Below are 14851 nucleotides of genomic sequence, written 5' to 3'. Positions count from 1 at the left end.
ATATCATCATTAACGTTGCCTAACAGACTGATACCTAGCTTTTTAAAAAATATAAATAAGAGTCTATTAAACTTTATACCAAATCAGCAAAAAACACAGTTAAATGTTAGTAATTTCACTCTTAAGGAAAATGGTATTTAGAAAGAGTAATACTTGGGAAAGAAAAGAAAAGAAAAGAAAAGGAAAGAAAAGGAAAGGAAAGGAAAGGAAAGGAAAGGAAAGGAAAGGAAAGGAAAGGAAAGGAAAGGAAAGGAAAGGAAAGGAAAGGAAAGGAAAGGAAAGGAAAGGAAAGGAAAGGAAAGGAAAGGAAAGAAAAGAAAAGAAAAGAAAAGAAAAGAAAAGAAAAGAAAAGAAAAGAAAAGAAAAGAAAAGAAAAGAAAAGAAAAGAAAAGAAAAGAAAAGAAAAGAAAAGAAAAGAAAAGAAAAGAAAAGAAAAGAAAAGAAAAGAAAAGAAAAGAGAAAAGAAAAGTCAAGTCTAAATTGAAGTCTGAACAAAAATACTGCTTTGGAATGCTCCCCAAAACTTACTCACAAGGCAAACAGATTTGTAAGTGTGATAATCCAATAATGCATGGCACATCTTTAATCAGTTACAGTACTTGAGTCCCCAGATTTCAGTCTTTGCAAAACAATAATCATATGAAATGTTTTAAAGGTCTTCGGATGTCTAAAATTAGTTTTATCAACACATTAACCTCATATCAACTTAATTTATTAAGATGTCCAATGCTAATCTTTTTTGATGGTCTTATTTTATGTAGTGATATACACAGCATTTAGCACTGATACTTAGCACCTGCTACTTTCATAATCTAGATTTCAACCACATAAAGGAATTCAGGGCAGTAGTTCAGTCCTTTGTTCTTAATTACAAACCTTCAGCAGTGGTCAGCAGGAACATGTTTAGGTTTAAAACAGGATTAGAGGTGAGCTATTGCAAAGACTGCAGAACGTTGCCCAGATCCTTACAACTGCTGACGTCCCATTCTTGATTTTCTCTTCAAGACATGGCTACAGGCCACAATTGCTTAGCAGAGAATGGTAGTGTTTCACAAGGCTAAAGATTTACAGATGCTCCCTCATATAACACAGTAAGGTTCCCTTGGTAACCTGGATTTTCTGCAGTAAAGAAGGGTTGTGCTGAAACAGCGCCTCAGCTCCCTGTTGGAGAAAATGCAGACAAAAGGATTGATTCCAGCTTGGGCAAAGCTCATCCAGACAGCGGCCGTTAGAAATCCCCCTGGAACTACAGGCCCTCTTGCAAAAACTCTCCAGTAACAGGCTACCAAATAGGGACCCCACAAGGTCAGAAAGAGGAATGTCATGATGTAGAACATTCTGCTGATTCTCTTCTCCATTTTGAACTCATCTAAAACCAGTAGCCTTCTCCTGCCTGTGGTGTTCGCATTTTGCCTGATTCCCAACAAGGTTGGAGGTGTGGGACCCCTTCCAAATCCAGCCAGCCAATTAGCAGCTGCTTGACCACTTGCTCCAGGACCATGAAAAGTCCAGTTCTGGCTCACTGCTGCAACAAACTGGACTGGCTTCATTTTCCTGCGATCGTGAACAAAAAATATCAGCTTGAGGTAGACAAGCTGTGTGGCTAGGAGGATAAGGGCAAGAAGAAGCATAAATCCCAAGGAATCATTAGCCCTGAAGGAACGATGCTGGAAAGTGCATTGGTCTTCCTCCCTAATGAACGAGTAGGTGCCCACATCTAGAACTGGGGGGAAAGCCATGGCTACAGAGAGGGTCCACACCATACAGATAACAGCCAAGCAAGTCCAGAAGGTCAGCCTTTTTGTATAAAAACGGTGGTGGGCAATAGCTAAGTATCTGGTGACGCTTATGCAGAATAACATGAAAGCAGTGTGAAAGCAGGATAAAACCCCCAAAAAGGCAATCACTTTGCAAGTAAGAGTCCCATATGTCCAAGTAGAGCCATTTTTTACAGAGGTGAAAACAAATGGGAAACAAATTGCAGATCTGAGGATATCTGAGCAGCAAAGATCCAACAGGAAGTAGTAAGGAGCTCTATGCAAGGTCTTATCTTTGACTAGCAAAATGGAGATCAGAAGGTTACCCACCACACTGACTCCTATTATGAAACCCAGGGAAGTCAGTTTCAGAAAAGCTGTTAAAGGAGAGAGATTTTGTAAAATGTTGTCAGCTGCATGGCTGTAGTTCGCCATAGATGGATGGATGATATGTATATTGCCTCAGTCAAGTCTCATGATCTATATATAAGAACAAGGAAAAAATAGATCCATACATCTTACTGAAAATGTAATCCACAAACAGAACTGATCTTGTGTCTAGTCATACAGTACATCCTCTTCTTTCTGATTTGTCATGCCATCAAAATATCTGAAAAAAAATCGAGCTATCAGTTCTTAAGTTAACAAATTATGTCAGAAAGTGTTAACAAAGATGTTAATTTAAGGAGAACCAAATGAAGTTGTAAATTTGAGTACTATTGTTTGTTTTCAAAAATCATGAGGCTTATTTTTTTATGTAGTTACTGTTTAGCATGATAAAGATCATTGGCTTTTCACAGATTTAGCTTTTTACAGTTTCAGAACTGACCAGTGCCCCTTGTATTTGGTAGCATATATAATTTTACAGTTAAAGCCTCAAAGATTTTATGAATCAAAAGGTTCTCAGTTTGCAAGCTCAAGAGTTAATCACTGCCATCTTCTAAAAAGATCCCCCAAGACTGCTGATATTTTGACATTACCTACATTTATTTTACAGCTACAGTATTTGTCAATGTTTTGGAGGCAGCTCTTGTGTTGATACGGATCACACCCAAAGAAACCCTGCAGAATTTATGTTTTTTAACCCAAGTCACCAAAGCGCACTCATCACATTGTGTTAGTTCATGCACATTTTAAGAGAAATAGTATTTATTATCCCACTCCCTTCCTTCTATGAACCACAATTTTATCATTGAGGCTTTCAAATAAACAGGTATGCCATACAGTCGATAGCACTGTGTTTTAAGGTCTACCCTCCCCCTTGCTTTAATGTAAATCTTTAAAGCCTTAACATAATTCATAATAAACAATGGTCAGTGTACATACTGAGCAAAAATAAGCAACACACCCAAGATATAATGCCCATCCCTTTGGGAGGGCTGCTTTGGTTATGCTTAAATAAACATATAATAAATTGATATTTTTAATTATTTCTTTTTTAGCTAATTAGGGCTCAGCGATTCCCAGTAATCCTCTCAGTGAATCATACCAGAACCCTTTTCATGCAGGAAAATAAAGAACTAGCTGCTGCTGGGTCGTTTTTTCGGTTCTTTCGTTTGTTTGTTTGGGGGTTTTATTTGTTTGTTTTGTTTTTTTTTCCCTTTGTTTTGGTTTTTTTAATCTCCCTCCAGAGCCATGGGCAGGATCCACAGCAGGCATGATAGGGCTCCCTTCTTATTCACACGAAGTGTTTCCTATGCCACCTCGGGTGTACAAAGGATATTCCCACTGAATCCCAGCAAAATCCTTCCATTCTTACCGTCCATAAAAGAGCCTGATTGCTGCTGTGTAAACAGAGGCTGATCAGATCATGGCATCGTTTTAAAACCATGAAATCAGGCTCCCCCTCCCCCCCTCCCGCCAGCCCCGCCGCTTCCCCTCCTCTGTGGAGCTGTCCCCGCCGTGCGGCCGGCCCTACCTCCGCACACACTCACACTGGCACACTCACACTGACACACACACACAATGACACACGCACTCACCGACACACGCACATCCCCAGCGAAGACACTCGCTCTCCCCCACGCACGACCATGCAGGGTTGGACTGCGCCGCGCTGCAAGGAAGCCCGGGTGCCGCTGCCTGGCAGCCGCATCTGCCGGAGCCATGCGAGAGCCCCCCGCGGCGGGGAGCTCGGGAGAGCGGAAGAGGCATTGTCTGTGAACACTTCCATCATGTCGTTTCTCTAGAAATCACCCCCTTCACACCGAGTCCCGCAGCAGAGGAGCCTCCCAACACGCACCTGCAGCTGCAGCAGCCTTCGGCACCCCCAGACCCCTCCAAGCCCCTCTCCTCCTACCTGTTGGTGCCAGAGATCCCCACATGCCAGGGCTGCTCCTTCGCGACGACACAAAGCTGTTTTTATCCTGGCGGTCTTTTTTAGAGCCTTTTAAAATTTCCTCTGCGGTCTTTCATTCTTCTTTCGCGCAATCCTTTCCTTTTTCTTTATTTTTAATGTTTTTTCCCTCGGTACCTCGACTGAGAATCCAGTCAGTGGCTCGGGCGGCGCATGCTCGCTGCGCCTCCTCTCTGCGCGCCGAGCCCCGTCCTCCCCTGTCGCAGCGGCACAATCTCTCCCAGTAACGCAGCAGTGGCGGCCGCCTCAATGAGGGCACAGAAGCTCCAGAGCAGGCGGCAGCTTCTGCTGCCTCATGAGGGCAACGCGCCTTCCGCGGGCAGCAGCAGGCTCCTAGGCGATGGGTGGGTAGGCAAGCTGAGCACCAGCACCGCCTCAGTGAAGGGAAGGCAGCCTGAGCAGCAGCGGTCAGCCTCCTCGGTGAGGAAAAGGCAGCCTCGGCAGCAGTAGCATCAACAGCAGCAGCAGCGGTCTCAGCCTCCTCAGTGAGGGGAAGGCAGCCTCGGCGGCAGCAGCAACAGCATATTTAGTCTCCTCAGTGAGGAGAAGGCAGCCTCCGCGGCAGCACGTTCCCATTGCGATGCATAGCCGAGCTGGATTTGTTGGCGAGCCTGGGCAACCTAGCTTGAGAAAAAGGAGGGGGAAGAATTAGGTCCATCGCTCCTTGTTTATGCCTTTGAACTCCCCCTCCCGCCCCTTAAAATGGGGGCTAGGAAGCGGCCGCCGTTGTGCGCATCGCAGCCTGTCAACAGCGGGACCAGTCAGTTTCTTCAGCTGACGCTGCTCAGATCCTCCTGCTTGTGCTTCGGTTTCTTTCCTCACGATTCCCACCCGGTGAATTCCTTCTTCCTAACCCCCGTGCAGAGGAGGTCTCCTTTAAAAGTACCGTGGTTGAGGTGGTTTAGGGAGGGCGTATTGCCGCGGGACCGTTAGCACACCGCACCTTCCTCTGGCACCACTGCCTCCCCCTTCACAGCCAGTAAAGCGACTTCTCAACCACCCAAAGCTGGCGCAGAACTGTCAGCGCGCTGCATGGCGACTGCGATGAATTTTAATGTAAGCCTGTTCCATCTGTAGCGGGGACAGCGTTCTCCCTCAGCGCGAAGGGCGAGAGCCTGACAGCGGCAGTCACCCAGGAGAAGCGCCCGAGCAGTTAATCGGCGGAGATCGATACCAAGCCGTCTTGATGATGTCATACGGGCCGGTGGGCCGAGGCGGCGGCGCTGAGAGGCGGCCTATGGCCTGAGCCGCCGCAGGGGCCTGTAGCCGGTCTCAGCGTCCGCTGGCCCCCAGCCTAGCGGGATGCCATCGCGGTAAAACTGAGAGGCAGCGGCAAGGGTTTGGACAGAGCTTGGAAGAGCACGTCCCTCGCCCTCCCGTCTCCTTAGTTTGCCAGTGATATGCGGGAACTTAAAGAAAGGCATGCTCTAAAAGTAATCCGTTTTGACTGCAAGGCAACTGAGGAGAGATGTGGTCGACACATCTGGATCCAGAACTTCACTGGGAGCTTCTGCTTATCCAAGATCAGTCCTTCCAGTGCGTAGATTTATCGGGTTGATTCATAATGTGTGCCACATTGTAGAGACTGTTAGTAGAATACAGACATTTTTAAGGCTGTTGTCAAAGTTTAGATTCTTTTTTTTTGTCACTTTCTAAAAGTCATTAGCATTGGTGGCCAAAGCAGAAGCTTAGCTTCAGTAACAGCCTAATCAAGCCAAAAGGTCTGCAATCACTGGAAAATACAGTTCCTTTGAACCAATATCACACTCTTTCAAGCGTGTGAGTTGCTCAAGATAAAATCCATTTTTGAGCAGAAGCCTCACAGCTCTGGCTCAGGTACCATCCTTTTTAAAAGAAAAAATATTTGGGTTTATTTATTTTTTTTCTTGGTGTGTATATGAATTCTGCACTTATGATGACTTTGTATTGGTGCTCATCTTTGGAGTTAGTTTTACTTAAAAAAAAAAACACCATTGTTTTGTGTTGGTTTTTAAAGTTACGACTCTAAGCGGCACTTCTCATGATCCGTCAGCTAAATTAAGCACACATCTCCAGCTGTCCTTTTTCTGGTTAAATTTTGTTACCCACAGTGACAGAAAAGGCTTCTCCCAGCAGCATGGAATTTAAACATGGTGCCAGATTAGGAAGCAGATTTATCATGTGTGGTATGGGATGGCTAGCGTATGTTCATGGTCAGGGCCTGTTTTTACACTCTGATATATGAGTTTTTGTTATAGTGCAACACTATCATTGATGTAAAAAAAAATCCAGTGCAGTAGTTTTAAACTTTCTCTCTGCTTTCTCCTACAGATGTTGTAGAAGTATATTGCTATGTACCTTTTAAGAACTTGTTTTTCTTTTAGACCTGTCACAAACTGTTTAGAAGCAATCTCTAGACTTCAGAATTAATTCAGTGTTTAACCACTGGTTCAGCATAAATCCATTTTCTTCATAATGTAATCTGAGAACCAGTGCACTGGTTTTGTTCAATATAATGTAGACATCTAGACTGAAGTGACATATAGCTAAGCTAGATTCCTATCTTAGTCAGTGGTGAGAAAAAAATACTTTAGGGAGTAGATCACCCCATTCTGAATCACAAGCCTAAAATATGTCAAATGAACTATGCTGTATTCTCTTTTGTAGAGTTATGCAAGAGAAACCCATGTTACAGAGGAAGACATTTCTGGTGGAGTATGGCATAATGCTGTGTTAAGTTGTTGTACCACTAGCAGGTCACATCCTCCATGGAGGAAAGCAATCAAATCCAGCAGTCATGAGATTGGGAATGTGGGAGGTAAAGGCAGATATCAGTTAAAGATGGCTCCATGAAGTGAATGTGCAATTGGAAGGGTAGAAGAAGAGTTACGGAAGGACAGTTGAAGTGATCTATGCTAACTAGTTCTTCAGGATGGCTGATATATAAAAGATTCAGGAAAAAAAGTGTAAGGCAACTTTTCTTGCAAGGTGTGTGGATTAGGGGTCACCAAGCAGAATTTCTTGGGGCTTTGCTACAAGGAAGGATGCTGAATCTTGAATAAATTGCCCATTACACAGTGTAAGCAGTGTGAGGAGTCAACACTAAGGGCAACAGAAGGTTCAAAAAACCCAGAGAACCTGTGTGCTGTATAGGCATCTCAGAGGAAAGAAATGATTGCTCTCAGAACAGTAAATCTCCTTCCCTGTTGTTTTTTTTTTTCTTCTTAATTATCAAGTCTCCTTTTCCCAAGAAGAAAGGGTAAAGCAAGAGATTAAGTGCAAGAACATTTATGTACCCCATTAGACTTAGCAGCAAAAATTATTGGATCTTTCCCTAGAAACTGAGAGAGCTGAAACTGTTTTCTTGATATTTTGATCAGAGAAAAGATGTGAACCATCTCCAGTTTTGGACAATCCCATTAATCCCACTGCAAAGTTATTGATAGTTATGGTGCAGAGATCTTTCATTTTGTCCTGTTGGATTTATTTAATAATAATGTAGAAAGTAACTGGTGAAGTACTCAGGTTTGGTGGTGGTAGCTGAGGATCCCATATTGTCATTCTTTTATGATTTAGGTACCACCTTCCAGCACCTGAAAGGCATCTACAAGAAAGCTGGATAGTAACTGTTTATGAAGGTCTGCAATGATTGGACAAGGGGCAGTGGTTTTTAAAATTCTTTACCGTGAGGGTTGTTGAGCACTGGAACAAGTTGCCCACAGAGGTTGAGGCCCCGTCACTGGAGATAGTCAAGGTGAAGCTCGACAGGGCTCTGGGCAACCTGAAGATGTCCCTGCTCACTGCAGGGGGGGTTAGACTAGATGACCATTTGTCCAGAGGTACCCCAAATTCCTATCTTCTCCCTCTCACTCCCTGGGTTTGAATGAGAGAAGAAAGGTGCAAAAACCTGCTTCTGCCTCCTCCCCCCAGCCTTGCAGGCTTGAAGGCGAGCCTGCATAGCCAGCATGACATTGTGCCAAGACTGCACATCACATTGCATCCTGCCTGTCCCTCTACAAGGCTTCTGCTGAATCGACAATCAAGAGGAACCAGGTCAGAGTATATGCTGGACTCCCAGCTTCCTGGGAAAAGAACCTGGGAAAACTCCAAAGCGTCTAACAGCTTTGAGACCACCGATGGCAACCCCTCCACGTGCTTTGGGTACTGTCTGATACTGTTTTTGTGAGTAAATACTTAAAGTGTCTTGTAATTCACTAATTGCCTTCTGCCATAAGCAGGAAGAAGCTTCCTGCATCCATCTAGTGGGTAAGGGGTATAATTAACCACAAGCAGTATACTGACCGCAAGAACCTTCTCTTCCAGTATGATGTTTGCATTTGCTAGTTATTTAAAATGTTCTAGTTTTGCCTGTTCCCTGTGTGTATGTCTATTCAAAGCATGCGTTTTGAACCTTGTAAATAAGTTTTCTGGTGAGATTGAATGTTAACAGACAGTTTTTGTAGTTATTAACAATCTTCATCTGGATATCAAAATTAATACAGATTATTAATTTTCCATAATTTGTAACAGGTAGTGATGATGCTTAGGTGCATATGACCAAGGTGCCAGGAATTGAGGCACTGGGGTGAGTGACAGCTGAATGCTATTGCAGAGAACCTTTTTGGTGACTAAGTAGCATTTTAGTAGTTGGCACTCAATTTCTTTGGGGGATATGTATACTGGAATCCCCTACCACAGTTGTGAGCCAGATGAAGACACCAAGTTGGTGATTTTCACTGTTTTGAGCTTTTTGCTTAGAATGGGAGAGGTTTTGAGGAAAGTTGGACACTGAGAAATCTCACTAATGGAGTCTGAGGTAGACATTGGGCTAGAAGACAAGCTGGGGATGACAAGTTGCAAAGATGAGGTGCAATATCAGCCTCAGCAAGGTCAGTAACAACTCTCAAAAGTTTCAGTGGAATGAGAATTTCAGCATAGGACAAGAAGTTGTGAATAGCTAAAAACCTAAAATACTCATGTCTCTATTTTGTTAATCATTTCAGTAATTAAGATGTTTACTGTCCTGAAATTTGTAGATATGCAGTGTCTTTACAATGCAAGTTCTGAATCACTGTAGTTTGTGACATTTCTACAAACATGGGAAGGTACTTTGCAAGGTGTACCCAACTCTGTGGAAAGGCCAGCAAAAGATTTATGTATTGCCTAAGCAACTCTGATAGATGTTTCCAAAATACATCCTTTACAAATGGCTCAAGGAGTTCTTCCAAGGGAAATTTCTTACCTGTGCAGTAGATTTGTGCAACTTTAAAAACAGTATTTAAGTAGGACTTATGTAGTAGAGAGACCTGTGTAAGACCCCTGCACAATGGAGAAATATATTTGTCTCCCGTGCTCTGTAAAGTATCTGCAGAGTAAAGATGTTTGTTGGTAGTGTCTGGCTCCTGGGCTGGCTCTCAACACAACCATAAATTTTATCCTACATTGAAAATCTCTCTAAGTGGTCTCTGTCTCAGTGATGAATGTTTTTACCCATAACAAAATTGCATTTATGTGACTGTAAGAATCCCTGTAGATAATAATTATTTTTTTATCCTAATCTTTAGCCAGATCCTGTTTTATAAAGGTTTCACAAAAAACATTTAATTAGGTGTTTTAAAAACTGTTTCGTAACTTGAAACAGTCTTTGCTCTAAAAAAAATATGTTCCAGGTTTACACAAGGAAAAATGATAGTTTAAAGGCAAACAGACATAATTCTATGTGCTGAGTGTACTGAAAGTGCTTTGTCCTGCAGAGGAAAACCTCTGCTCTGTGTGACTCTAACAGGTGTAAGGAACCAATATTCTGAAGATCTCTTTGGATACTTACAGATTTCTATGCATCTTTCACCTGGTCATTTGTTAGGACTACATTTGAAAGCCTGATCTTTTGCATCTAGGTTTGGAGACACACTCTTATTTCAGTGCTGAGGTGTTGAGTTCAGTTATTGTGCAATACATGTAGTGTGGACATGTAATTACTGGACTTTGCTTGCATATCAAGTAGTTAGAAATGTAAATGAACTTAACTGTGGCCATGAATAATTAGCACTGTTAAACTGCACTGCTAATTACTTGTGTCTGCTAAAAGATAAGCTACATTTTAAAATTGCTAGATTTCACAAGTGGCCTTTTTATATATATGATTTAGGGAGAGAGAGAAAAGAGAGAATCAAAGAAAGGTTCACATGTGGTCCTTGTTTGTGCTCCATATGCGTGTTGTCTTGTACTGTAGAAATACCAAATTACACATTTTCACATCCAAGGTGGAGTGATGACACATAACTTTAAAAAGACAGAGCTTGTTGCATCCAGTGCCTTTCTTCTTTCTCCATTATGAAAAACAAAGCTTGTTGATGGGATATGTTGAAGCAAGTGCACAGAGACTGGGCATAGACTTAGAGAAACCATGATTCATTTATTTAATGTATTTTTATCTGGAGCTTAACTAATTTCATTGTACATATTATAAGCTACATTACAATATGTCTTTCAACTGCTGTAAATACCTTTCACTGATTTTTTCATACATGACATACAGTAATGTGAGTACATCATACTAGTACAATTCAGAAACCAAATTAGTTGGAAGGAGCAATGCCGAGCACAGTTAGGAATTCATAACTAAATCACCATGGGTGAAAGGTGTGATTTTTGCATGAGACTTGTCTAACCAATAATAGGAAAGCAATCCAGAGAGAAATGGATAGACACTCCTTCAGAATTCAGAACCTGAACTGAGATCACTGACTCAAGGCCATGCTCAAGGCTTTCTAGCTCTGATAGACGGCTAAGCATTCTTGGCATCTTCACTGGCTATTGTTCTCATAACTTACCTTCTACCAGCAATGTTTGGGTAAAATTGGAGCATCCCCACACAACAGTAGATACTCATCCAACACAAGTCAGCACATGAGGAACTCTAACACAGAAAGCTATATTAACTCACTCAAGTGGAAGAATCTGTTACTGTGATTATAGAGATTTGTCTGTTTGCTTTAGAAACCAATGGTAGACAAAAGCTTGCAGATTCTCTTTAAAAAAAAAAAATAAACTAAGAAGGTGTTTGGTTTGTGTTCTTTGTGCATCTCACACTTTCTCAGATACTATGTTTGGTAGTCCTTTTGTCTATGTTATTTTAATGCCTGCATTTTCATAAAATACTTTCCTGCAGGTTGTGTAATGCTCCTGGTTACTAAATGGAAATTCAGGACTTGAAATCTGCTAACTGTTTCTGAAACACAATGATCATTAACAGTGCCAGTCACAGCATTCAAGAACACTTTTTTGCTGTTCCCATTACAGACAACAGTGTAACACCATGGTGCAAAATCAATGGGGTTAGTGACATTACCAGAACTGAATGCTTGTCTTGAGAGAGGAACCTGAGAATGCGTACGAGACAAAGGAAGGATGACTTCTTCCAGCTGAGCTGGGACATTTTTGTAGATGTAGATAACCTCATGTCCAAGGTGCATATAACTACACAGGTTATTATAACGTGTTGTACCCCAAGGTCTTGCATAGTTTTCCAGCATGCATGGACATGTGCAGAATGCTTCTCTCTGGCTGACTGGAGAGACTGCCAGGCTGGTAGACTGTTAGGTAGTTCTCCCATGTCTTTTTGTGCTTTTGGCTCTCTGAAGGTTATTAGGACATGGTCAGGGCCTAATGAAAGGAATGATTATGGTTCACTATTTTTTGTACATATTCTGTCATGAAGCTATATAATGACTAAGTGAATTTATGCACATTTCCTCTCCTTCACTGTCTTTTAATCCTAGAGGCCGATTTTACTGGAATCAGTCAGATATACAAGCAGAAAGATCTGAGGCAGGTGAGGGTCCTATACGTTCTGTGAATATAGGTACTGGCTGTTTGTGCTAGAGTTTACTATTAGTTTTCCCTTGCTGTTCTTACAGGCGAGCCACCATTCCCTAGTGACCCTCATCCATACTTCAGTTTACAGTGACTAGTGTGCTGATTAAAACTGGCTATGGCCTAGAGTCACAATCTTTTCTGAGTTTGTGCTCTTCTATGACCAGGCTTGTGCAGCTAAACAGGACACTGGATATGTCACTGTGGTTTCTGAACGCAGGGGCAGCAAGTCAAGTAACAAGCATAGCACTGTGTTAGATCCAAAGACTCTGCTGGTTCTGTGCCAAACTACACACATCCTGTTCATCAGTGCAGTATCAAAAAGATCAACAGCCACACTGCTTAGCCTCTCCATACTTCTGTTGCAGTTACTGCTCCACTTCTTCCAGTGCTTGTAAAATTATTTGCATGACTATTAGTCTGTAGGGATATATGTCAGATCAATCGCTTTTGTAGAGCTAAGGTTTATAAGTACCTCCACTTTCTTCTATCTTTAAGGTTAGGTTAGAGGTGAACCATGAATGGATGGTATGTTGTAGGATTAGAGAGACTATTTTGCAGTAGTATTTCCTATTTCTAGTGATATACTGAGAGCGGGATTTAAAAATAATAGGATAAAACAGGATCACTGTCGCTGACAGCTTTCAGAGGACTTTCAGGTTGTGCTCAGGGACAAAATTTAACAGTGTCAATGTTAGAAGTACTTAATATCCTGATATTACCAGTCCACCTGTAGGCATTAGACTGCCAACTAATTTATTGTTCAAATTTTAATTTAAGGTAATACATATATCTACATTGTAATAACTCTGGACTGATTTAAAGTTCTGCAAAGAAAGTATAAATTGATTTTAAAAAAGCATATGGCTGAATGAGAATGGCTTTGAATGTGTAAGATTGAGACAATGGAGAGTTAAGTCTGTAGTCTCTGGGATGGAGAGTGAACACCAGGTTTGCAAGCAGCTAGCATGAATACACTAGTGAGCCTCTATTTCTACTAGTGAGCTTCAGGTCTTAGGATTTAGAAAGTGGAAACACTCTTGGATATTCCTGTGGTATCTCAGCTGGTACCTATTCAGTGCAACTAATTTGGCATCTAGAACCTAATGCCATGGTCCTATTTTGTCAGTTTGTTGGATATTAAGCATGAAATGTTCTTATTTATATGTAGAACAAAGTGAAGCAATTTTGAGTTTTATACTTGCAGGGATGCAGAGAACAAACTGTCTCTGGATAAAGGTAGGTCATCTGTTTAAGAGAGTTTGAATTCTGCAGATGCTATCAGAACAGCACTATGATGGCACAGTAGGAAGAATTGCATGACTCTGGCCCTGTGATGCAATAAATACAAACTGTAAATATGAATTTATTACTACATTGCCTATTTCATGGAGTCATGAAAGAATAAATGTTTTATTGAAATGTCACCTACAAAACTTGCCAAGCCAAATGTTAGCAAGTGGCAATATCTTTTGCTTAATTGGGTTAGTATTTACATAGAGTTAGGCAATGTTTGAGTATGATATTTAAAGAAAAGGGTAAAAAGCTGAGCATGAACAGGATGTCACACTGTACCAGGTAAGACACAGCTCTCAGGAGAAACATGTGGGAAATGGTTCCTATTACCTAGATTGTTTAGTGCTGGTTTTGCTTTCTTTTCTGATTTACTGCATAGTGTTGTGCTAGTTTGAGCCTAGCTAAAATGTTTTGGTGAGAAGAACTAGATTATAGGCTGTGTAAGGAAAACAAAGCTGATGTCTTCCTCACTCATTGGCTTGCTGAGATGTATAGAAACAAGAATCAAAACATAGATAAGGCACATCTTCTTCTGCTGGGGAACTGGCTGAGCTGCATCTCTAACCTCACCCCTCTCTGCTGTTTCTTTGACTAATCCACTTTGCTTCCTAACCCCCCTGGCCGAGCCTCCATTCTTCCATGGGACTGGGGTAAGGTTGAGAGGGGTAGGGGGAAGGTGAAGGGGTGGTTGAGAGCCCCTCCTGGGGACTCAGGTTTCTGGGAGGGGAGTTGTGTTTCTGTATTACCTTTTACCTTGTATATTTCTGTATATAACTGTATATACTGTAAACATCTGCTTGTATATTGTGCTAGCTGTAAATAATAAGCTTCATTCAATTTCAAGAACCATCTGAATCTAGTCTGGGTGATTTCCAAAGTGGGGGGGGGGGGGGGGCGGGGAACACCCAAACCATCACAAGTGCCAGTCCATGGAGCTGGACCAGGACCTAAGTCTTGCTATAAGAGACAGGTATCCTAAGTAGCAGACATGGACATCAATTTCTCTTGTCCGCATCCCACTCCCTCATGCAGTTGCTTTTGCATTTTTGTAGAGTCCAGAATAAACAGAAAGCATGCTTTTCAGGATTGTCTCTCTTGGTACTCCAGGAAACCTCTTTTGGATGTAGGAGAATAGGCTTAAATTCCAGACCATGTGTTTTGTGTGATGTAACTACTACGTGGTTATGGAAAAGGTGGGCTTATGCAAGATTTGTGCATTCACTGGGCTCAGCAGTGCTGATGACGTACCTTACCTGAACACGCCACTCAGATTAGAGTCTTTTAAAGATGTTGCTGGGAGTGAGACATCTAGGTTGTGCTCCATCTCACACCTGGATCACAGAGAATCTGCACTCTTGGCCAGCTCTACACAGGAATGGAAAGCTTGTACCATTGGGTCCAAAGTGTAAATGTCAAATGCAAAATGAGTGCTAATAAGTCTTGCTGCACTGAGGGATTTCTGGGTCTCTTTTTTGGAGAGTTTGTGTCCTAAATTCTCTTCAAGTCATGTTTTAGATATTTAAATCACCTCTTAAGCTCTTGCAGTTCCACACTACATAATTTTATTAAAATGTGGATGCAAGAGATC

The 14851-nt window shown here is 42.0% G+C and overlaps 1 protein-coding gene across 2 annotated transcripts; it reads right to left on the bottom strand.

Moving 5' to 3' along the window:
* Positions 1-473: 473 nt before the first annotated feature.
* On the bottom strand, positions 474-5277 carry GPR85 (G protein-coupled receptor 85). Of its 2 annotated transcripts, XM_064142107.1 has the most exons (3): positions 4057-5277; positions 3517-3541; positions 474-2367 (listed from the first exon to the last, which is right to left on the bottom strand). In XM_064142107.1, exon 3 carries the CDS (start codon positions 2190-2192, stop codon positions 1080-1082), a length of 1113 nt encoding a protein of 370 aa, XP_063998177.1. In that variant the 5' UTR covers positions 2193-2367; positions 3517-3541; positions 4057-5277; the 3' UTR covers positions 474-1079. The 2 variants fall into 2 exon arrangements, with proteins under 2 accessions (XP_063998177.1, XP_063998176.1); XM_064142106.1 differs by lacking the exon at positions 3517-3541.
* Between the last annotated feature and the right edge of the window lie 9574 nt (positions 5278-14851).

Source organism: Pogoniulus pusillus, chromosome 4 (genome assembly GCF_015220805.1).
Source record: "Pogoniulus pusillus isolate bPogPus1 chromosome 4, bPogPus1.pri, whole genome shotgun sequence".
NCBI classification, from domain to species: Eukaryota; Metazoa; Chordata; class Aves; order Piciformes; family Lybiidae; genus Pogoniulus; species Pogoniulus pusillus.
This window is presented reverse-complemented; position numbering and strand designations above follow the sequence as displayed.

Coding starts and splice junctions, on each gene's coding strand:
- GPR85 (XM_064142107.1), bottom strand. CDS start 2,192: ATGGCGAACTACAGCCATGCAGCTGACAACATTTTACAAAATCTCTCT.